At 31.6% G+C, this 24,447-nt stretch overlaps 4 protein-coding genes across 4 annotated transcripts; 1 reads left to right on the forward strand and 3 right to left on the reverse strand.

Annotated features, from left to right (window-relative positions):
* Positions 1–8,566: 8,566 nt before the first annotated feature.
* LOC105952595 (protein BIG GRAIN 1-like E) lies at positions 8,567–9,762 on the forward strand. Its single transcript, XM_012976161.2, has one exon. The coding sequence runs from the start codon at positions 8,747–8,749 to the stop codon at positions 9,596–9,598; it is 852 nt and encodes a 283-aa protein (XP_012831615.2). The 5' UTR covers positions 8,567–8,746; the 3' UTR covers positions 9,599–9,762.
* A 657-nt stretch (positions 9,763–10,419) lies between these two features.
* LOC105952616 (protein CRABS CLAW) lies at positions 10,420–11,992 on the reverse strand. The gene is made up of 7 exons (XM_012976182.2): positions 11,886–11,992; positions 11,443–11,571; positions 11,200–11,347; positions 11,050–11,098; positions 10,883–10,958; positions 10,708–10,768; positions 10,420–10,617 (listed from the first exon to the last, which is right to left on the reverse strand). The coding sequence occupies exons 1-6, from the start codon at positions 11,964–11,966 to the stop codon at positions 10,712–10,714; spliced, it is 540 nt and encodes a 179-aa protein (XP_012831636.2). The 5' UTR covers positions 11,967–11,992; the 3' UTR covers positions 10,420–10,617; positions 10,708–10,711.
* Positions 11,993–13,396: 1,404 nt separating this feature from the next.
* On the reverse strand, positions 13,397–16,374 carry LOC105952658 (putative UDP-arabinopyranose mutase 2). The gene is made up of 4 exons (XM_012976241.2): positions 15,875–16,374; positions 14,818–15,068; positions 14,538–14,706; positions 13,397–13,927 (listed from the first exon to the last, which is right to left on the reverse strand). Exons 1-4 carry the CDS (start codon positions 16,193–16,195, stop codon positions 13,598–13,600), a joined length of 1,071 nt encoding a protein of 356 aa, XP_012831695.1. The 5' UTR covers positions 16,196–16,374; the 3' UTR covers positions 13,397–13,597.
* Positions 16,375–18,577: 2,203 nt separating this feature from the next.
* LOC105952596 (cytochrome P450 85A1) lies at positions 18,578–21,405 on the reverse strand. Its single transcript, XM_088818222.1, has 9 exons — positions 21,142–21,405; positions 20,534–20,858; positions 20,291–20,440; positions 19,742–19,984; positions 19,553–19,642; positions 19,355–19,433; positions 19,121–19,227; positions 18,911–19,038; positions 18,578–18,838 (listed from the first exon to the last, which is right to left on the reverse strand). The coding sequence occupies exons 1-9, from the start codon at positions 21,327–21,329 to the stop codon at positions 18,748–18,750; spliced, it is 1,401 nt and encodes a 466-aa protein (XP_088674348.1). The 5' UTR covers positions 21,330–21,405; the 3' UTR covers positions 18,578–18,747.
* Positions 21,406–24,447: the final 3,042 nt, after the last annotated feature.

Below are 24,447 nucleotides of genomic sequence, written 5' to 3' on the forward strand. Positions count from 1 at the left end.
CAGGTGGTTTTTTAAGGATGTGCTGTCTAGCTGTGATTGGTTGGCGGTGTAGGGTTACGCTCTTTGTCTGGTGGATTTATGATAGGGGGTCTCCTTCCGTACGTACACTATAAAGGGTTTTGCTCGATATATATACATGATGTACGGCGGCGTTTCTACAGTTCTCTATATATGTATTAATAATTAATTTATTAATGCAATTATTAATTTATTAATGTGTTGTGACTGTTGGTATCTCTCTTTTCTTTTCAGTCTTAACGGTGCATCACTCCATGTTTAATAGTAATTCCAAATCATAAAGACATCAATTTTTTTATTTTTTTTATTTTTTTGATTTTTTTGATTATTTCAGTACATTACGTATACTCATATAATATGTACTAATAGACCTAATACAATCACATATATATACTAATAATTTTCTAATATACTTTATATCAAAATGTCCATTTCCCCCACGTATTTTCTAGTATACTAATAATTTTAAGGGTAAATTTAGGGGTGGGAACGAGCCGAGCTCGAGCCGAGCTCGGCTCTTTTGGCCAGCTCGAGCTCGAGCTCGAGTCCATGTTGCCGAGCTCGAGCTCGAGCTCGAGCTCATCGAGCCAATTATTTTTGGCTCGAGCTCGAGCTCGAGCCAATTTTGGCGAGCTCGAGCTCGAGCTTATAATTATTATTATTTTTTTTTTTTATTATTATTATTTAATTTTTTATTAAAATCATTTTATTTTTTATTAAAAAATATTCATAGGAAAATAAAAAAAAATTATAAAATAAATAATGAACTCTAGTTATATATATTTTTTATTTTTTCTATTATTATTATTATTATTATTATATTTTATATTATTATGAATTATTTAAGTAATATAGATTTGTTTCTATTTAAATACTAGATATATTTATTATTATAGATTATTTACTATATAGTTAATAATAATAATAATAATAATAATAATAATAATAATAATAAGAATAATATATATATATATATATATATATATATATGTGTGTAAAAAGAAAAAAAGAAAAAAAAAAAATAAAAAAAAAAATTAAGAAGGCAGCTCGCGAGCCGGCTCGCGAGCTGCCGAACAACTAATTTTGGGCTCGAGCTCGAGCTCGTCCGAAGCTCGAGCTCGTGAGCTCGAGCTCGAGCTCGAAAAACCCGAGCTCGAGTTCGAGCTTTTTTCGAGCCGGCTCGTCGAGTTCGCGAGCCGGCTCGGCTCGTTTACCACCCCTAGGTAAATTACAACCACCCTGAGGTATGATTAATTTACAAAACAACCCCTCTTGTTTGGATAATTACATCTACCCCCTCAACTATAATTTTTTCTTACATCTCCACCCTTATGGTGTCAAATTCAACATAATCATCTAGATTTCGTGGAATGCGCTCTAGTTTGTACTCGTTTTGTGTAAAAATACAGTTTCTGATGCACCACAATCTGATATATACAAGCCCAAAAACACATATTATAATTATCTTGTTTCGAAATGTGGAATTCAAATGGGATAAAGCGGGTAAAAACGTGATAATATTCTATATAATCTCGAAGATTCCACTAAATTAATTTAAAACCATAAGGGTGGACGTATAAAAAGATTTATAGTTGAGGGAGGTGGTTGTAATTACCCAAACAACAGAGGGATTTCGTAATTTGACCATACCTCGGGGGTTGGTTGTAATTTACGGCCCTAATTTCAATACGTTACATAAACTCATAAAATGATTGCACTAGTGTTTGCAGTGCTTATCTCGTGCCTTTATAAACCAAACAAATCCCCAGCTCTTTTTTTTTGAAGAAAAACTATCAAAGTATTCGGTCTTTGCTAGGAGATTCTACGGAGCAGTAATGTGCCCTCGTTGATATTGTGGCGACACACATATATTTGTTGTAGAGATCTCGTGAGAAGTCATCCTTCATCTTAAGGTTGTTCATCCTTGGAGAAAGTTCAAGAAATTACGGATAGAAGAGCTGCGAGAAGAAACAAGAGATGTTCAAATTGTGTACAAGAACATATATATGATTTAAAGAGAGAGTCTTTGATATTTTAATAAGTCCTATTAATGTAAACCATAAATCTGAACTAGTAATCTTGTTTGCAAGTCTTTGTAAATGTAGATTATTTTTTGTGCGAACCACATTAATTTCTTGTATTATTTATTTTTAGTAGTTATAATTTGTGTCTACACTGAATTATAGTGCAATATACTATGTCCCAACAAGTAAAATATTACAACTAAATAAAATACTGTTTTCCAAACATATAAATCAACAATAATTAAGAACTATGAGATAGAAATTGTTACTATTTATATATATATATATATATATATATATATATATATATATATATATATATATATATATATATATATATATATATATATATATATATTAATTCTAATTAATCATGCTCCCAAAATAAATATATATATATATATATAAAAAAGCAGATGGAATTTACTACTTTTTCTGTTTTTTTATTTTATTTTGAACTCAAAGAATCTACTAATGAGAGCTTTGATTTGAATTGCGCATGCCATCTCAAATATAGGATACTGTATCAACAGTACAATTATTAATTTCAGCACTGCATTTGTTACAGAAAATGGGATTCAAAGAAATATAGGTGCATCAATATATATTATGAATAAACTGAAATACACCTTTTCTCCATAAGTTATATTTCTTTTCTCAAAAGTATTTTTCATAAATTTTATTTCTAATTAAATATACTATGTGATTTGTCCCCCAACCTTCAAATGATTCGAATTAATAATTAATTAGTGGAAACCAAAAAATTAGACATATAGGGTTGGTAACAGGCAGGGCCGTTCCTGAGTATTTGGGGGCCCTAGGCGAGATTTAAAGACGAATAAAAAATGGGGCCCCTTCTACAAGCTACAATAAAACTTATTTTTTTTATAAAATGTGATAAACTCTTTTTTTAATTCGATTTTGTAAGGTATAGTTAGTGGCAAGGTTAAATTTTTGTGATATAGTAGGGTTTAATTTTACGGGGGTTCGGGGGCAGCGCCCCCGATTTTTTTAAGGATAATTTGCATGAAGTAACACTAAAACAATTGAATATATATAAAAGTAAATAACTAATACATTACAAATTTAATAATTAGGGGCCCCCGATTAGAGGAATTCTAGAAACAAGTAAGAATCGTAGATATATAACTATTTATGAATTAAAATTCTCAATAATTATATATATAATATTTTTTTTCTCAATAAATGTTCATATTTAAAGGGTATAAAAAAATTTGGGGGCCCTAAATTTTTGAAAAAATCCGGGGGCCCTAGGCGACCGCCTACTTCGCCTCCCCTCAGAACCGGCCCTGGTAAGAGGGCCATTATCTATCATAGGATAGGGGCACCACAATTAAATAATTAATGAAATGATAATATATATATATTGATAGAGACGTGGCTTTATGAGCTCTCCATTTACAGACCAATATTTGTCTGCCCAATTGATGGATCTTTACTAATTGCTTCGTATATATATATATATAATATATTCTTTCAATAATGAACTTCACATTTAAGTTCGCCGAATTTACATGTGGTTTTTTTATTTATTACACTTTAATATTTCAGCAAAATTATTTTATTTCATATACGAGGAATCTCAATCTGGCTATGTGTGCTCAAAATTCGGCAGTTTCACCAATAATTAATCAACTACCAATGAATTCAAACGAATATATAGGACTTAGGATTCCAAACAAATAATTATAATTTGTATTAAAACAGAGGCGTTGATTCTCCTCAAAAGGCTGAGCTGGAACCTCCTTCGCATCCAACGGCCGAGATTGATGCTAATCATCTCTCTGTGGTTGGGCTTTAATCAATCGAAAATGGAGCGGGTTTGTGGATCTGGGCTGCTCCAAAATTCAGCCCAAGTTCAACTTAGCGACCCGCTAGATATCGGGCCTTCTCTATTTGGGCTATGCTTCTATAATTCTACAAGTAAAAAAATGGATGATGCACCAAATTACGAAAATACCCTGAGGTCACTCTAGACCCAATCCAGTTTTTCTCAATAGGTTCATCGACCACAAACATACTTTCTCAATTGTTTCCGACAAAGCCGACCAAAATATTCACGTAAGAGATTACACTAAAACTCTTCTTTTTGTTTGGATAATTACATCTACTCCTTCAATTATATATTTTTCTTACATTCCTATCAGTATGGTGTCAAATGCAACATAATTATCTAGATTTCATGGGATGTTATCTAGTTTGTACTCGTTTTGTGTAAACATACAGTTTGTGATGCACCACAATCTGATATATTCAAGCCAAAAAATACGTATTATGATCATCTTTCTTCAAAATGTGGAGTTCAAATGGGATATAACAGGGTACAAAAGTAATAATATTTCATGTAATCTCAAAGATTTCACTAAATTTGAAACCGCAAGAGTGGACGTGTAAAACAATATATAATTGTGGAGATAGTTGTAATTATCCAAACAGAGGGGATTTTCGTAATTTGATCATAACTCATAGATGATTGTTGTAATTTATCCTATAATTTAAGAAAAAGGTTAATTAGCATTATACAGTGAAAGTAATGATTCATCAACCAAGAAACAGACCCCTTAGCAGCCATTTACTCACCACTCACAACAGACAATGCACCTACAAAAAAAAAAAAAAAAAAAAAAAAAAAAGAAATTTAATTAGGTTGTGTTTTAGTTTGTTCTTCGGATTAAATGTTGACTCTGAAATGAGTTCATCAAACATTGCCATAAAGGGATGATTCACCTTTTTCTTTTTTCTTTTTTTCTTTTTTAAATGATTTAAAGATTTTTATAAAAAGCAAATTCGAATGTAGAATATTATGCCACGTCCACAAATTGTAGTTGTAATGTCGTTAAAATGGGGGAAATATATAAATCTTATCACAACTAATGTAGATATGCTTTTTTTAGTGTCTCATTGCTACTTTTATTTTACTTATTATTATTGCTATACACTGCTATTTATGTACCTATCTAATCATGCCCTATCATCTTTCAGCCTGTAGGGGAGTGTGTTTTTTAATTTTTTTTTTTAAATTTATTTATTAAGAGTGGATAAAATCAATTCGTAATTTCATTCCAAAAACAGTCGAAAAAATAAGAAGTCATAATTTAAGAAATTAGAATGGGATAAAATGTTAATCCATAATTTTCGGATCAGAATCAGTGTAAATCTAAATTATATTTTTCTATTCATCTCATAATATAAATACACTTATAAAAAAAAGGAATTTTTGAATTATTTATTAAAAAAATTAAAGTCCGATAAAAAATCGGAATCTCGATACATTCTTCTTTAAATTAAAAAAAAATCAGAAAGCCATAAATTAGAATGTTCGGAATTCAGAATAAAAATACTATTTTAACATAAAAAATATCCGGATCAGAATCGACGAAAAATAAAATTAAAATTGAGGGCTAAATGGGCAAAGATTGGGAGACAAAATTGGACCGTATTTGTAGCTGGCTTTGAATTAAGCACATATATAGTAGGCCCAATTACAATGGCCCATTTTGAGAAGCAAAATTAATCTTGATAAGATTCTGTTTGGTTCAAATTTCTGAATTATCATCTTTAGTGGTGAAAAGGGGTACAAGACAGGACTCATGGGAAGATTAGGGCCATGCAAATTGACTTTATAAATCCATGGTCCTTACGAAAAGAAAGCAACCAAACATGTTACAAATACATCCAAACAAATAATATATTAATTAAAAAAATTCAGAATTGAGTGTGTGTATGTAGCAAAAAATGGAGGGAGGTGATCAAGACATGACATTTGGATAGGGGTGGGGGATGATGACACGTGTGCATCACCCGTTGGTTGATGAAGTGAGTGATATATACTGGCGAGCTGATGATATTAGATATATATGGGCCAATTTGCATGTGGACTGCTAACTGATGTTATGATTTAATTTTTTTTTTAATTTTAATTAATTTTTGGGGGCATGTTAAATGAACAAGTTTAATTTTGTCTCTTAATACCAAACTCGATGTGAACAAAAACTAATGATTTGATAAGCACTTATAGTTGGATTAGTTGTATTGTGGATTTTATTTAATTTGTTGTCCCTCTAGCTACAATTGATGGTCCCATCTCTAATTTCCTTTAATTGAAATATATGCCCATAAATATTTACTTATTGTGTTAAGACATATTAATTGTTACGACAGTTACTATATTGCAACAATACTTCGTGTGTTTTAACAAAATCTAACTTATAAAAGCAGAATAAAACGACACAATATTTAATGTGGTTCGAATACAAATGTGATCTACATCCACGAGAAACTGGAAGCAAGACATTAGTAGTTCATATATAACTGTACAATAATTCGAAAGCAACAAATTCTTTAGTTTTCAACATTATATTCATAAAAAGAATGAAATAAACTCTAATACTAAATTCAAAGAAAGATTGAAAGCCACACAATTATGTGGCTCATATATACATACATATAGGGTTTTTGGTATGGGACCTTATATACAACCTAACGAGTACAATTGTCAAAGAGATAGCTTGAACGAAACGACCAAAAATGCGACTTCTATTAAAAGATGAAAGCGCCTTTTGATGCTATAACGACAAAGGCTTGTGACATAGAAAGCAAATCCGATCTAAAATGACAACTCGATTTTCCTTATATTTGAATGTACGTACACCACTAATAATCTTTTCAGATAAAAAAGATTATCTTATAAATAATTAAACCCACACGTAAAAAAAAAAAAAAAAAAAAAAAAAAAAAACATGAACTGGCAATTACTATATATATGCACATATTTTAATTTGCTTTATTTTCATTTAAATTTAACACTAATAGAAACGTTGTATAAAAATATCTAATGTCGTGTTATTGGCATCATTTAGCACTTTTAGCAAGTAGTGTCCACACGTGAGACCAATAATAAACATTTAAATGCAACAATTCAATACAGCCAAAAATATCAACACTATACAGTTCACCAATAAAATATAAAATTAATGCTCCAACTTTTTGAAATAAGTGATGTACGCACGAGTCACAATTACAACTATGTAATTATTCAAATTTGACCGAAAACTCCGCACGGTGTCTAGTTTTGTACTAAGGAGAAAGCAATGTTTAATGACCCGATTTCGATTTATTTCGTCAATATTTTGTAGTTTGAACTCGTTATACATAAATTGCCCATTAGTGAAGTTTATACATTTGTTTGTGGTTTGTAAATAATTAAGAAAGGGATGTTTACCTAATGTATATGTCTGATTCAGTTGTTCTTTGGTCGAAAAGTAAAAAAAAAAATGTATAATTTGAAGTAATTGTAATTATAATTATTCGCGATGCACATATGCATATGCTAATCAATGTATAGTAAATTTTTAAACAATTTTAGGATCCGAGAAGCTTAAGAAGAAATCTACATATCATTTTAAAAGTTCGATTAATCAAATCAAAACAAATCAAAACTAATCCTCACCAAATCAATCTCTAATATGATGAGCATCCTAGGAAAGAAAACTTCTTTACTTTGCCCCCACAAAAATTCCTTGTTAGATGCTACGTTCTGTAAATTTCGTTGGGTAAGGTTTTAATTTACTCCAAACGTGTATACATAATTATTTATTTTACAAACATTCACACGTAGGTAGACATCACCACCGGTTCGGTTAGAACCGGAACCGGGGTCAACGGTTTTAGAACCGAACTGGAACCGAAAAAATCAGTTCGGTTGCGGTTCCTCATTTTCGGAACCGAGAACCAGCGGTTAGAACCGCGGTTTTAACCGTTTGAACCGGTTTTAAAAAAAATAGAAAATATTAATTTCTCTCTCTCTCTCTCTCTCTCTCTCTCTCTCTATATATATATATATATATATATATATATATATATATATATATATATATATATATATATATATATATATATATATATATATATATATATATATATATATATATATATATTTAAGTATTAAGAAAAATATTTCCAACCGACAAATTAAACAAAAAAAATTTAAGTTTTTTAAATATGATTTCCACTTAAAAAAAAGAACTATTTTTAAAAGTTTTTTAAAGTATTTTTGAAGTTATATATATATATATATATATAGATATATATATATGTAATAAAAAAAGTTATTATTAAGAACTGAACGGTTCTACCGGTTCTATCCGGGAACCGAACCGCAAGGAACCGGATTTTTTTCAGTTCGGAACCGGAACCGACGATTCGAAACCGGAATCGGAACCGAACCGAACCGAACCGTGGCCAAGTCTACATATAGGTATGCGTGATTGTGTGTAAATTTATCACGCAAAAATAACTATGTAAAATACAAGACCACCACAAAAACACAACAATCAATAGATTAACTAACATGGGAAGGATAAAAAGCTTGTTTCAATCTGCCCCACACCCCTTTATGATGAAACCACTACAAATTTACATCAAGTGGGAGGAAGAACACCAATTTTGAATATAAAAAGAATAAATCAAGAAAATTTGCACTATTTAACATGTAAAAAAACTAATCAAAAGCAAAAGAAATGGGATTTAGCATAAAGCACTAATTTAGAATCATTAAGTGTGCATTTAATTTGATTATTATATAAAGGGTAGCCCCTCCTAACCATTACACTCAATCACTTCAAACACCCTTCCAAGTTTCTCTCAACATAAAAAAGAAAAAAACCTAAATCAAAACAAAAACAATGCTTTCATCAAACCCTAACAAGAACTCACTCCAATGGAGGAAAAACTCCGGGGAGCTCGACGTTTTCGAGGCGGCAAAATACTTTTCCGCCGCCACCGAAAACGAGCAAAATTCAGACAACGTCCTTAGCGGGACGAATCTTTCTCAGGCAATCATCGTCAGAGAAGACAGACAGAATATTCTCCGAAGATCACGATTGAGCCTGGATTTGATGCCGAACGACAATCCAATCTCTCATCAAAAGATGATCGTGAAAGAGAGGCATCAGCAGCCAACTTCTCCAGGTGGCAAGCTGGCTAGTTTCTTGAATTCCCTCTTCAACCAACGACACTATTCGAAGACGACGAAGAAGAAGAACAACAAGTCGAAACCCGAAAAAGATTTCGATGACGAAAATACCCCTGGTGGAGGGAGAAGGAAAAGAAGAAGCAGCATTAGCCATTTCATAAGAATCACAAGTAGCAACAACAATAATAATCACACAACTTATCCGAATACTCCGGCAAAACAGGTTATTATCTCCTTGCCTAAAAACACCGGGAACTCGAACCTGAATCCCGCGTCGATGGATTACGAGTGCGTCAAAGAGAAATCCAGGTTCAGTAACGGCGTTTTCTCCGACAAAATATCGAGAAACGGGAGTTTCGGATTTTCGAGTAATAAAAAGCTAAGCGATGAAGATGATTATGAAGGTGCAGAGAGTGATTCCAGCTCCGATTTATTCGATTTACCGAATCACGAACTGGATTTCGGCTCAAGTGATCTGCCTGTTTACGAAACAACACGTGTGAACATAATCAGGATTGCTAAACCGATTTCCAGGGCTACTACTACTACTACTGCAGTTTAGTGATTAAATACATATTAGTAGTTAATTATTCATTAATATATTGTTTAATTTTGGGATTAGTTCTTGTTATTGTAATATTTCTTCATGATTGTGATCAGGGAGTCAAGAATCAGGCCTTAGATTCTTCTGCTTCTTTCTTTATGTACAGTTTGGAATTAATGCTACTCTGTCTTAATTTCTACTCTTTTTATTTATTTATTTATTTATTTATTTATTATTTATTAAGTATTCTAATTAATGACTAATGAGTCATTAAAGTGCACTAAAAACAACTGTTAGATATAATTGGGCATGATTAGAAATCATGCAGTTTTTGTTAATGGGCAACAACGCATGTGAATATGTGGATTGTGATTTAACCTTTTGTTATTATCTTACTCTGAGATTAGGCATAAGTAATGATAGTTATTAATTAATTAAGTATATTTTGTTTTTTTTTCCCTAGCTACAATACAGAAATTTCGTGGTTGAAATTTGAAGATCTAATTAGCACAAACAATGCATGTACAATATTATGGAACAAAAACAAATGTCTTGTCATTATCTAAAACCAAATTCCTGCCTACTAATTACAGACCATTTTATCTTAATCAAACTGTACCCTCATCACACTTTTAGTTTAATTAAAAATATTAAAAAAATTCAAAAACCCTGTCGAACCGGCCGGTTTTCAAAACATTGCTCACAATAATTCAGGATGTTAAATTACATAATCTTAAAATAAAATTAACCCAATTCCCCCATAATATAATCGATTTTATTTTGGGCTTCAAAATTTAAACCGAAAATGGGCCGAAAAAAATGAAAGGAAGGCTTTGGGCTTAATAAGAAACAGAATAGTAGTAGTACTATTTATAATTAAATAATGTCTGATCTCAGATAAATGAAACTACATAAGGAACAAAATCACAGTAAGTAATTAATTATATTTCCTAATTAATTTGCCGTAATTAAACCAGGAATTAGATCTCTTGGCAGCACCTCACTTTTTCTTCAGTCTTGTCCCATGTCAATTAAGCCTACGTACACACAACACATAGAAATATTCAAGAAATTAACAAAAAATAAATAAATAAAATTCAAGAAAAAGTAAAAGATTGGATATTTACATTGTTAATTACTGGATCTGGAAACAGGCCCTTGCGGGGTGTTTGGAATGTACCTAGACCACTGTCAAAATAAAATAAAAATATAAAGTTATATGTGTATTATATGTAATTAGGGTTTCACTCACGATCGAACAGATATAATTAATTAATTAATTAGAATACTGTTGTAACTTACATTTTTGGCAGCAGCACTAAAAGCCTCACGATGTGGCACCTCTGGATTGGCTGCTTTGATGCGCTGTATCTCCTCTCTTAATTCACGTACACATAAATAAATAATTAAACAAACATTATATTTAATTAATACAAAAAAAAAATGTGAAGAGTTACGTTTATTCATACTTCATGAAGATGTTGTAGGCTGATGGAAGCCTGTGCCTCTTCTCTGGAGCTGCAAAATTATTTCACAACAACACTCATATATATTAGTTTGTCTTTTATATATATATATATATATATATATATATATATATATATAAAAGTCGTACGTACGTTTAACAACAAATGGAGGAGTAGTAGTAGGAGTGTTTAGGGACAAGGAGGGTTCATCGGTAGATGTATTATTAATATTAATGGAGGAAGAAGAAGAAGATGAAGATGTTGCAGACTGCCCCTTCTTATGTTCACGACTGCTCAAACCCTGTTTTCACCAACATACATATATTATACATGCATACACACATACATAAATACATACATACATACAATGCATATGATATATATAAACATATATACGTGAAGACGAAGGGTTGTTTGAAGATCGTTAAGTAGTGGAGGCGGTTTGGTGCTGAGGAATGAGAGATTGCTGCAGTGCCCGCATTTCACTGTCACTGTTTCCAACATTTGCTTCCGTGGAATCTCCACCTATATTTATATACATATATTAATAAGTTATTACAAAATTAAATATTATTTAAGGTAAATGATCTGTTCTCAGTTTCATGTCCGAATTTCACATGCCTCACTTATTCTGGAAATCAATTAACAAACGGAGAAATTAATATATATATATATATATATATATGTAAGAAAGTGATATATGGAAACTTGTAATAATTTCCACTTTGACACAAAGTGATGGAGATAGATGCACATGTAGAAATATGGGAATAGAGAGCTGTATATACATGGATTTTGCATGCAGAGCTATGTATATATATATGTATGTATGTATGTACCGCAAGAATGGTGTTGCAGAAGTTGCAGCGGACATAGCAAATATGTTCAGATGAGTATTGAACTAAATCCATGGTGATCATATATATGAAGAGGAAGAAAACACTTGAGAGATATATGTATGTATGTATGTTTATAGAGGTACATATATATAGACAGATAGATATGAGAGAAGTGAAGTTTTCTAGGGTTTAGTGATATGTAAAATTTGAAAGTAGCTAGCAGACAAACAGGGTTGGGACCCCACTATAGATATCACATCATATGCATTGGATCTTCTCTTTCCATTATTCATTCATTAATTACCTCGAAAATACTATGTAAGGTACATACTGCATACATTTAAATTATATTATGTATATATATAATTAAGTTGCAGTGCATGGTACATATGAGCATGTGGTCATCACCAGAAAGACTATCTATCAAAATGAATCACTTTATATATATATATATATATATAAATAAAAAGGGTTTGAATTTTGAGTTGAATTGAATGGGGGGTGATTTGGAGCAAAAATGAAAAAAAGTGGGTGCAAAAGTAGTAAAAAGAGAAAGATGAAATGGACAAGAGCAACAAGCATTGGTCACAATCATGATGATAAAAATGCAAAGTTATATATAATTTTAAGTGTCATTTAGTTGATGGGACTTATCTTTTAATTGCCAAAATTGCAAATTACTCCAATTTCGAACTTGGTTTCCACAACTTTCTTTCCTGGTGTAAAACTCAACTTTATTAGTATTGCATCATCTTTAATTATTTTGATATATATATATATATATATATATATATATATATATGTGTGTGTGTGTGTGTGTGAAATAATGGATTGAATGAGGGCCACAAGATTTGCTGCTGTATATCTTCTTCCTGGGAAGGTTGCAGTAGATGAAAAATAAAGATGATGACTTTAATTAAAAAAAAAAAAAAATGAAATGCATGCATGCGTTAAATGTTTTATATTGAATTAGGTATAATAATTTGGTCTATGGTGGCGCTGTTTCTTATCTATTTAGGGTAACTTTGATTGGACACATCTATATTCATATATTTGCAGATCTTCCACACCATCTCACCACCACCGTATTATATAACAAAATAAATAAATAATAATAAAATAGTAAAAAATAAATAAATAAATAAGGTTTGGTTTCACTTGGTTTTTCTAGTAATGCGTTTACTTAATTTGCTCGTGTGATTATTCGTGCTGTTGATACAATCCAACCTCACTCTAAATCACCGGTGTAAATGAGTCGAGCTAATTTGATGAGATCGAACTAAACTCATTTTTTTGTTCTTTCTAATTTTTACATAATGTAAATTTTTTATTTTTTATTATATCTATTCATGTACATGAAATTTATTTAAGAGTACATACATGTAATTATTTCTACTCAATGTTGCTGCCCTAACAACATAGTCAAACACATCATTAATTCTTGCTTTTACAAAAAAAAAAAAAAAAATCAATCAAAAAATTAAAATAAAGCTCGAAAATGGCAAGTAAGATTACGAAAAAAACTTAATAATATCGAAATAAATATGAATCCAACGTTACAACCGCAATAGGAGGAGAAAAAACAAAATGCTTGAATCTAATCCGGAAACATTACCAAACCTCGTTCCACAGCAAAATCGTAATAAATTATAAAGATACTCAAAAGAAAATAAAACCGAACCAAATACTCTTTAAATATGATTTCCGGGGGCCTATTTTGCAGCGACCTTCGCCACGTCAGCAGAAGGGTTGAGCTCATCCCAAGCTTCGATCCACGTCACCATAGCATCAGCGAGCTTTGTGAAGTAAGGATCGATGGTTGAAAGCTTCTCTTTGACAAGCTTAGCAAGCTCAAGATAGCACTGTTGAACAGTAGTGCATTCTTTCGGGATAGTCAAATTTTGGAAAAACGGAATGATGTCTTCTTGCCAATAGATACCTTTGTACTCCTTTTTAAGGTTCACAAACGGGTTGCTCGCTTTGCTGTGCCATATGTATGGGAGACCCGTTTTCACTCCAAGATTCAAATGGTCGCATATCACCTGGGAAATTTTCGGATAATTTTATTAATTTTCACCTTCTCGTTGAAGTAAAATTAAACAAAAAAACGGGAGTAATCTTTACAACAAGTTTCGGAATTTTATTAATTTCTAACTTCTTATGTTTATTCTAATTGCTAAAACACCCTTATGATTCAATTTTTTTAGCAAACTGCCCCCTAAAATATATTATCTAGGGGGTTGGGTGCTAAAAACAATTGCATTGTAAGGGTTTTTTTGCTAATCTTAATCGCATGTGGAGTTTTTTAGCAATTCGATATAAAACATGGGTACTAAATGCAATAAACACAAAATCTTTATCTTGAGAAATGGCGTATGTGATGATTAATGTTCGGCAATTATTTCAAACTCATAATAACAAATTGATTAAGCTTATTTGGATGGACTAAATTTACGATGAATTTTCGAATGGTTAGCTCCGTATACTAGTTTCTATATTCTTGATGTTGATTTGAGAATCATTCTACGCAGACCCGATTGAAATCACACTTTTTACAGAGTAATTCACATATTAAATTTCAATAAGCAAAACGTTATAATTTAAATCACGTCATTAAGTTGCAATAAGCAATCGAAGGTTTAATTAAATTACCTTGGTGCACCAGCCAGCCCACATGTCATCGTAACGCCCGATCGGCTGACCATCGCCCATGAGCCCAAAGTACATTGCGGGCCCAATCAAATCACGGTTGAACCCCAAATTCATACCACACATTGGGAAAATCGTTCCCTTTGGAATAGTCAAAACAGCATCCACATATCTAACAGTCGAAAAGATAAAGAAAACAGAGTTAAAGAAAACAGAGTGAGGAAAAAAAACAGAGTGAGGAAAAAAAACAGAGTGAGTAAAGAAAAACAGAGGAGGGGCAAACCTGGTATTTCTCTCACGGGGCTTAACGAGCTGAGTTGGCGCATCGTAATCCGGGATATTGAGCCAGAGACCGTGAGAAACGGCAGTGGGCACACCCTCACGTAGGCTGAAAGGGTATCCACGAACAAAGTCCGCTCCGTCTCTGTACGGGTCGTAAAGAGTGTTGAAGAAGAGTGGAGTTGATGGGCTCAAGAGATTCTTGATGTGCTGCTCGAGGGCATTTATGTCATTTCCAGATGGATCCTTGGCAACCTAACAAAGACAGATCATTTACATCTTTCAGATCATGACTACCGAACACAGAAAGAAAATGCCTTCCGAATGATCAATTGAATAAAGATATCGGTCACAAGTTCGATATGATCAACTGAAATGCAGAATGTACTTTTGTGTAGAAAGACGGCATAAAGCGCATTGTCTACCAAGCTGTTGTTTATGCAATAATATTAAATTAGGGGACTAAAAATTCTATTTCTTTTACTATAAAAATTTTTTAAACAGAAACATCTTTGTCAAAGCATGTATTACAATACAAACACAGCAACATATGACAAACAATCTAAAAAATCTTGCAACATCACAACCAAATCATCGCCCCCCGAAGTTAAATTTGTAATGTGATTATACATAAAAATTGAGAACAAATTTTCTTAATCAGCAAATACCAACACAATTTCACATAAATTAAATAAAATTTGAACTTCCCCAGATCAGATCGGAGTTAATTTTGATGTAATTATACATATAAACAAATCCAATTTTCTGATTCAGCAAATACAAACACAATTATTACACATAAATTACATAAAAAAATGATCTTTACCAGATCAGAGTCAAAAACCCCCAAAAGTGTTCATCCAATTCATAAACCCACAAAAAAAAACCCCATCAAGATCCAAACTTTACACACACCCATTAACAAATAAATCCAATCTCACATTACATCTGCAGCCAATCACATTCATGATTCAACAACAAGTAAAAAAGACTCAACTTTTAACACCAAAATCACATCCCAAAAAAAAAAAAATTCAAAAGAAAAAGAAATGTATACTTACAAAGCAATCATCGTCAATGGTGTAGATATACTTCTTCTTGGAAACCATGTAACCAAAGCAGCGACAAGCGGAATCTTTGAAAGAGATGCAGGAAGCCTTCGGACCGAGGATTCTGTTGATGTCATTCCTATTGTAGAGTTCGTAATCGAAGCCTTCTGGAACCTTAATCACTTTCGAAGGATCGCCGTCTTGTACGATGATTAGATGGTACTGCTCGAAGAACGGCCTCCACATCTCCAGAAAATCTAGGTTTCTTATTGTCGGTATCACTATATCTAACTCATCTTTCAGCAGAGGGGTTGGTTTCTGCGCTGCCGCCATTGTTGCTGCTCTGCTTTTTTCTTTGAAAGAGGAGAGAGAGAGGGGTAGAGAGAGAGAGAGAGATTGGGGAAGATGGTCGGTTTTATAGAGGAGGAGAAACAGTCCGAGTTGTGATGGAAGATGTCCTCTTCCCTTCCGAGATCTGTAGTAGTATTAATTTATTATTATTTTATAAATATTTAAAGAAAGATTAAATTTTTATTTTTTATATGGAATAATAAGATTTTATTAGGGATAATTTGGAAATTTGTTTTTGTTACTATTGGTAAATCTTTGGTATTGGAAACGTGAATAAAGCAATTACGATATTTAAACGGGCTATTACAAATAAACCCGTCTCGAGCTACTTATTTATAAAGAGGATCATATTATTTTGTTGTATAACGTGGAATTCGAATGAGATAAAACGAGTCATAATTTGAGAATATTTCACATAAAGATTTAATTAAATTTGGCAATACAAGGGTATTACATGTAAGAAAATTCATAATTGAGGGTAGTTGTAATTATACAAACACGAGGGTTTTTTCGTAATTTAGCATTACATAAGGGGTGGCCGTAATTTACCACAATTTTATCTCCTTTTTATTTTATTTTAACTATTTGCTAGTAGAATAAAAAGAACATTTTTTAAAATTCAAATTTACCTTTTTAATTGTGCTACAACTGTCATGGGCTGTATTAAAGTGATTTTTTCTGAATTTTCCAGTGCCAATAATATGCTCGAATATTAATAATTTAATACTCTCTTTTTATCTAAATGAGCATATAAATGAAGGGCATGATTAAAATTAATTAAAACATTTAAAATCATAAATAAATGTTTTCTTTTTTAGTAGTATTTCGTTTACAAGTAGGACTAAGATAGTGGAGCAAATATCAAATCCATAGTATATATTTTATTACTATTATATTATTAAGCCCTAATAATGGAGTAATAATATAGTTAGATATTTTTTCATAATTAATTGAATGTTCACAAATTAGTTGACCAATTCAGCTTCTGCCACTTTCTTATCACTACTCTCCAGTTTCCACGCGCAATTGCGACCTGTCACATTTCACACAGTACTTTTCCAAATTTCCAACTTATTTATAAATTTAATTAATTAATTTCCAAAAAATAAAAATAAAAATAAAAAATTTGACCACCGCCAACCTTGACGATTGCTTGGAAACTGCCCCACTTCGTCCAATTGCATTGCATGCACACCTCCTACGTGCTTAATTGCTTCAATTTCAACTCTTCAATTTATTAATTTGTTTTTTTTTTTTTGGGACATAAATTAAGAATAACGAAGTTGACAGGACAGCAGAAAAAAAAAGGATATACTTAGAATAATTAATTAGATAGAAGTAGTGTTGTGCTTGTCCATAACATGGTCACACTATTTATTTAGTTATGTTAGAACGTGGATTGACAGCCTGCTATTTTTGCACCTAGTTTTCCATTCCCACGTTGTTGCCCAAACAACCCTTTAAACTCACACCATCTTCTACTACCACATGCAACAAATTATAAATTAAAATTTAATTAATGATTAGTAGTACTAACTTCTTTAACTAATTAAAGTTTTACTTAATTGCACCAATTTTTTATTATTTAATTGGGCTCTGATTGGGCCAAGATCGTCATTTTGAGCCTGAGCCCGTCAACGTATTTTGAATTATAAATTCAGATGAATAAAATTAAATTACATCCCCTAATTAAGTTGCCTACTCTCATTTGGGCTTTATACCCATTTTTTGTTTTGTTTAGTCCAGGCCCATATACGATCCTAAATGATCCGAAATCCGAATACACACTTCCATGTAAACTTTTTTTATACACATCATTGTGATTTCGAACGTGATTTCGACCATTTTCTAGTTTGATTTTGACAAAATTCAAGATACGAAAACTACATTCCTTTGAGTTTTCTTTCAAATCCAATTTGAATCGGTTGGATTGGATGTCGGATGACAAAGTTATGCGAACAACTATTTCCCGTGTTTTGAGTTTTACCAAATTCAGCCTCGAAAATGGTCAAAACCACGTTTTTTTAGTCTTACCAAATTAAGTCGAAACAGTATTATTTAAACTGAAACGACATTCACAAGAGTGAATTGATTATTGTCAAAATTCAAACAAATAATAATTACCTTATTTCACAAATTAATCTCTAATTTTTTTTTTAAATAAGTAGAAATATGACCCCAAAACTGGCCAAACATGCCCTTCTCAAGTGAAATAAAATAAAACCAAGGAAAATCAGAAAATCTAAGTGGGCTCCACTGAAATACAGCACAATCATATGAAACCCTAGTTCATGGATTTGTTCGACCCTACACCCGGTGATAAACACCGGGTGGGTCTTCTGCTGCCACGTGTATTTTTTTTGTATTTTATAATACATTCCCCGCTAGGATTTACTTTTAGGGATTTTAGAAAAATAAAAAAAAGGGACACATGGCAGAAGAAGACCCACCCGGTGTTTATCACCGGGTGTAGGGTCGAAGTAACCCTAGTTCATGCACACATTCCATTCCACCTAAAAAAACTAAGGTAATCATTACAGATTCTTCTTCACACGTATGTGATATCCATCTGGTGCCTCCACTCTTGGGAAGTATCTGATTCTCTCTCCTCCAACTTCTTCCCAACTAAATATAAATAAATCATAATCAATAATTAATTAATTATTACAAATCAATAAGCATGCATTTCTTGTTCACCTGTATTTTGTCACAAAATAATGAAGAAAAATAGAAATTGCAACTATTCCCAGTTCCTTTCCAGGGCACATCCTGCTTCCTCCTCCAAATATCAAGAAATAGTTGTGTGACTCCAAATTTTTATTATCCTACATATAATATTATTTATTATTGTTAGAATATTGTCGATTATTAATTAATTAATTAATTAACTAAGTAATTACCACTTACCAGCCATCTCCAGGGATTAAATTTTAGAGGTTCTGGATAGAGGAGTGGATCATAGTTGATCTCCCTTGTGTACACATAGATTCTCCATCCTTCTGGAATTACAAATCCTGATTTTATTTTTTGTAAATAAAGTTATGAGATTTTTAAAAAATTAAGTAAAATAATTAATATATTCAGAAAATTATATATATATGCTAAAATGGAACTAAGTTAATTTCTGAATTATAATCATACCATTCAGTTTCATGTCTTGAGTTGTCTTCCTTAGGACTCCATTTGTGATAGTAGCCAACCTTAGAGTTTCCAAAATTACCTATGTCCAAATAAAAAAAAAAACATCATAGTATTGATGTTACAGAAGTATGTTAATTAATCAACCAACATTTAATTAATTGTGTTAGTATACTAACTATATAGCAAATGGCAGCTTACAGCACGTGTGAATCTCATGGACTTGTAGTCATCCCAATCCAGTGTCTGCTCTTGATCCGATTTTCTCTCCCGAATCGCTAAATGCTCGTCCTGAATTGAAGAAAAAAAAAACGAGGCTTAGTTCTTTTATTTAATTTATTGAAAAAAATATATACAAAAAATGTTCTAATAATAATATGATATATTCACCCTTAGTTCTTGAAGAGCTTCTTGATTATCATGGAGGTACTTGACAGCCATCATTGAAGTAGTAGACTCAGTTTCGTAACCCGAGTACAAAATCGTGACTATCTGATCGATAATTTCCTCGTCTTTTAGGGCGAATTTCGTCTCTACTAAAAAATGATCTAGCATGTCTTCGTAATTATTTTCCGAGGAAGCCCTTCGCTTTGCTATTATTTCTTTCAAAACCTTGACCACATTTCTCCTTCCCTACAATTAAAATCAGATCTTAAGACATGAATTTGGAGTTTATTGAATTTAGTACCCTATGTTATATCGAATTGCTAAAATACCCTTCTAGTTGAGTTTTTAGGGGTGGTTTACTACAAAATATTGAATCAGGGGGGGGGGGGGGGGGGGGGGGGGGGGGGGGGGGGGGGGTTGGTAATACATAAAATAATATGGGGAGTTTTTTAACAATTAGAGAAAATACAGGGGGTGTCAAATGCAACAAACCCCACAATTTTGTAACCTACATGTATTTGAGTGATATATATATATATATATAAAAAAAACCTTAAATCCATGGTAATAACTTGTGCCTGGAAAGTTGATGGGAAGAGAAAGAGACCCAATCACCAATTTATCGAACTCGGATTTAAAACCGTCGTAAATCGAATCCGATTCATCTCCAAAGATCAGTTTAAAGGCCATCAAGAATACCATCTGCACGGAAAATCGTTACAACAATCTTCGAATGAATTATTATCATCGATCAAAATAAATATAATTATATCAAAACGAATAATAAGAACTTACATCCATGGTTTTCTGTTGAATGTTAATAGTGGTAGCATCATCCCAATCGGAGAGGTGAGTCCGGATATAGTAATCAATCCTGGGGAAAAGCTTATGTTTGATAATAGGGATTCCGATAAGGGATAAAATATTTTGGCGCATGTATTTATGAGTGGAGCCATAAACAGCAGCAATATTATGGTTTCCGAGTATATCTAACATGGATTTAGGATATCCAGGAATTAATCCCTTCCCTTCATTCATTAATATGTATCTATTCATCTCTTCGTCCATCGATATTATCGTCGGACTCCCCAATATATGTGTCTTGAATACTTTCCCATACCTATTAATTAATATATTTCCCAAATTAATTCAATCAATAATTAAAATGGACTCAATAAAAATCATTAGCAATATATTAAAAAAAAAAAATCAAGTGATCAAAATGATCTCAATCTGAACCATGATTTCATGCACACAGTCTACACATACATGAAATACAAAATCTTGTACTAAAAAACAAAAATATATTGTAAGAATAAGAATATCTAAATATCTATATATATATATATATATATATATATATATATATATATATATATATATATATATATATGGGAAGTAACCTTGCAGATTGAGATTTGATGAATTTGGGGCCATGATTCAAAAAATCATTAGTTTCTCCGAAAAAAGGGAAACCCATATTTCCCGGAGGTAACCCTTTGATGCGGTATCTAATTTGATTCCATTTCGACAAAGAGAAACAGAAGATAAGAACAAAAGATACCACCACCACCATCAACAAAACCGCCATTGTTGCTCCCAAGAAAAGCTTTCTGCAGACAGTAAATGAATTTAGTAATTCTAGATTGCTTTCTGTCTGTATGTATATATATATACACAGAGAGAGATCAGCCTACTAGCTGTAAGGGTTGAGTACATGCAGTAACCACGCACCCCCCCCCCCCCCCACCCCAACCCCCACCCCACACCCACCCACCCACCTCGGCCACACGTAGGTTGTAGGGATTAGGTTCTCTCTTTAAAGTCTCTGAGGAGAGTAATAAATATGTCAAAATCTGTTTAACGTACGTTGCCTCGAGTTGTAAATGTCACCTAACGGAGTTATAAATAGACGGATTTTCTTTAACGGAGTACACTGTTTTTTTTTAGGGTTTTCAGAAATGAAATATATAATATATATGATAACACGTTTATTTACCTTCTTTTTATTTATACAAAGAGAAATGTGTAAATATGACAGTATATTTTTTGGAACTTTATAATATTTTTGGTAATTATCTTGGTGAAATTTACAGCCAGAAATAAATAAAAGGGATTGTTGTAATGTAATAAAATTTGCTGTTGAAGATCACTCAAAATCATAAACTGTTAGAGATTTTCTATTGATGTATAGATGGATTGAATCAATTAATTAGCTAATAATTAGCAATTAATTAACTTGATTGTGCGAAATCAAAGAGTCGATTAAGATCATGATGGACAGTACCATATAAAAAATTATTGAAATTAAATAAAATTATTTATTTTTTAAAGTTTAATTTAGAGTGTCTTCAAATAATTTGAAAAATACTAATCAATTTTTGAATTAAGATCACGTGCATCTCTTTAATTCCTGAAGCTCTATATGTATGTTCTTCTCTTTTGCTTCAGCTCTTGTCCCCCTTTCCCCTCCCTACCTAGCTTCTTTACATATCTATTTACAATTAAATTATATATATATATATATATTAACATTTATTACATATAGACCATTTATATTTCAGAACATTATGGACACATCCCTAAGTTTATTATTAACTAAAGATAAATGTAAGCGCATTAAACTAAAAAAAATGAGTTGAAATAATTTCAATTTTTTTTTTTTTTTTTTTTTTTGAGATGAAATAATTTCAAAATTAAAAGAATAATATTACGCTTTTGTAACTAAAAAATAACAATTATAAATATTGGAAAAAGGTTGATCTTGAGATATTGCTGCAGATATATTCTATGAAAATTTGGTAATATAATTTGAGTCTGGTATTAAAATATGAATTATAAGAGTCAAGTGTATAGTCAACAATGTGTTTAATAGTGAATCTGGATGATTAACTTGCCAAAATATTCATGATTTATATAAAAACAATGAAGCCAAATAATTAGACGCATATGCCCTTATTTAAATTATACACAGAACGATACATATTTTACATGAGCTCAATATTTTCAAGGTCAGCCCATTAGCGTGGGCTGGTTTAGCCCTTTGGGCTTCATTTCAAACTTATCAAGTTTCCGGTATTTCCGAAAAACAATTCAAGATATTTGTGTAAAATAAATTATTTGTTTCAAGGTACTTTTTGTACGAGAGATAAGAGATAAAAAATAGTAGACAACGGTCATCTGTAGAGAATCCACTACAGAGTCAAGGTCAACCATAACAGGTGGCGTTTGACTCAGAAGTCAGCGAATATATATAGAGATGAAAAGTACAAAGCGCGGAAATCAACTATATATGTTTAGAAGAAAGTAGATATGAGTAACTACCCAAGATAGACGGTCAAGATAAAAGTTCATAAGTTTCTTCATTAAACGGGACTTAAGCGAATGAGTGAACTAACACCAAAGTTGGGCCGCCGTCTCAACTGGATTGGGCTATTATTCTAAATTAAATAAAGCATTTGGCCCAACTGCTTTATAAGAATTGAAACGAGTAATTTTATTTTCCGATATTATTTTACGCAAAGGCCCTTTAATTGCAAAAAAAAATTAATATAACGATAAAGAAATCAGCATCAAATAAAAGTAGAGATGTCAACATTTTGTCTATGGTGCATGCAAACTTCAAACCATCGGTCTTTTCATATGAAATAGACATCTCCCTACTACTATGTGACAAATATGTATTTATATTATTATACATATATATACGCAATTTCATTTATTTGATAATTATATTTCAACCGTACAATCAATGTGTATGAATTTTCTTGAGCCAAAGAATAAAGTTTTGTTGGCGTGTAACTGAAAATAACTTTTGGAGAATTTGAAATCACAGAAGCATTAAAAAAATGGCCGTGTAACATTAAATAAATACAGGCAAAGTCAATAAATATTTAGGACCACTACGAAATTGGGAACTTCGTTTTTTGGAAAAATTATAAAAACATATATAAATATTAATAATTAAACGAAAAAAAAAAACTGGGGACCAAACTTTTTTTGTAGCATTGCCAAGTGTAAGAAAAATGGAGGGTGTTTTTTTTTCTTTTTAATTAGTTTGTCAACACATTTTTTATATGTAAAAATAGAGAATGATTTAATTTTTTATTTTATTTTTGTTTTTTGGAAGGCTGTAAGGTGGTTTGATTGGATAATTTTATTTTTTTTAACGAACCAACCATATATAGATGTACTCGGTAAATACTACACTCTCGTATAATAACTTTCAAATCAGACGAGAAACATAAACCACGTACACTAGTCTAACCATGTGTGACGAGCTCGACTTAGCGACCGTTAGCAATGAAATTCGAACTTGGGTCAATTCAGACAAAGTTCACTTAAGAAATTTACTTAATGTACAATTCAGACCTAAATCATATTATGTCATACCACAAACCAACTTTCATTCGTGTGAAGCATATTATATGTATATGTGTATATATAGTTGTAGGCCTATATGAATATGTGACAAATGAAACATATTGGACCTATATGCATCACTAATTAATAATTAAAATTTACCAAAATGGACCCTCTAAACCAATGAAGTATATGTATATATATGTTAGGTAGTGATTTAAACAAGACAGAAGTATCACATGGGAGTATAATGCCACATAATAATATAAAGAGAAGACAGCCATTTATGAAAAGGACAAAAAAACATTTTGTTATATATATATAATTATCTGAAAATGGATTATTAG

This window comes from Erythranthe guttata, chromosome 5 (assembly GCF_056151865.1).
Source record: "Erythranthe guttata isolate IM_541 chromosome 5, IM_541, whole genome shotgun sequence".
NCBI lineage: Eukaryota > Viridiplantae > Streptophyta > Magnoliopsida > Lamiales > Phrymaceae > Erythranthe > Erythranthe guttata.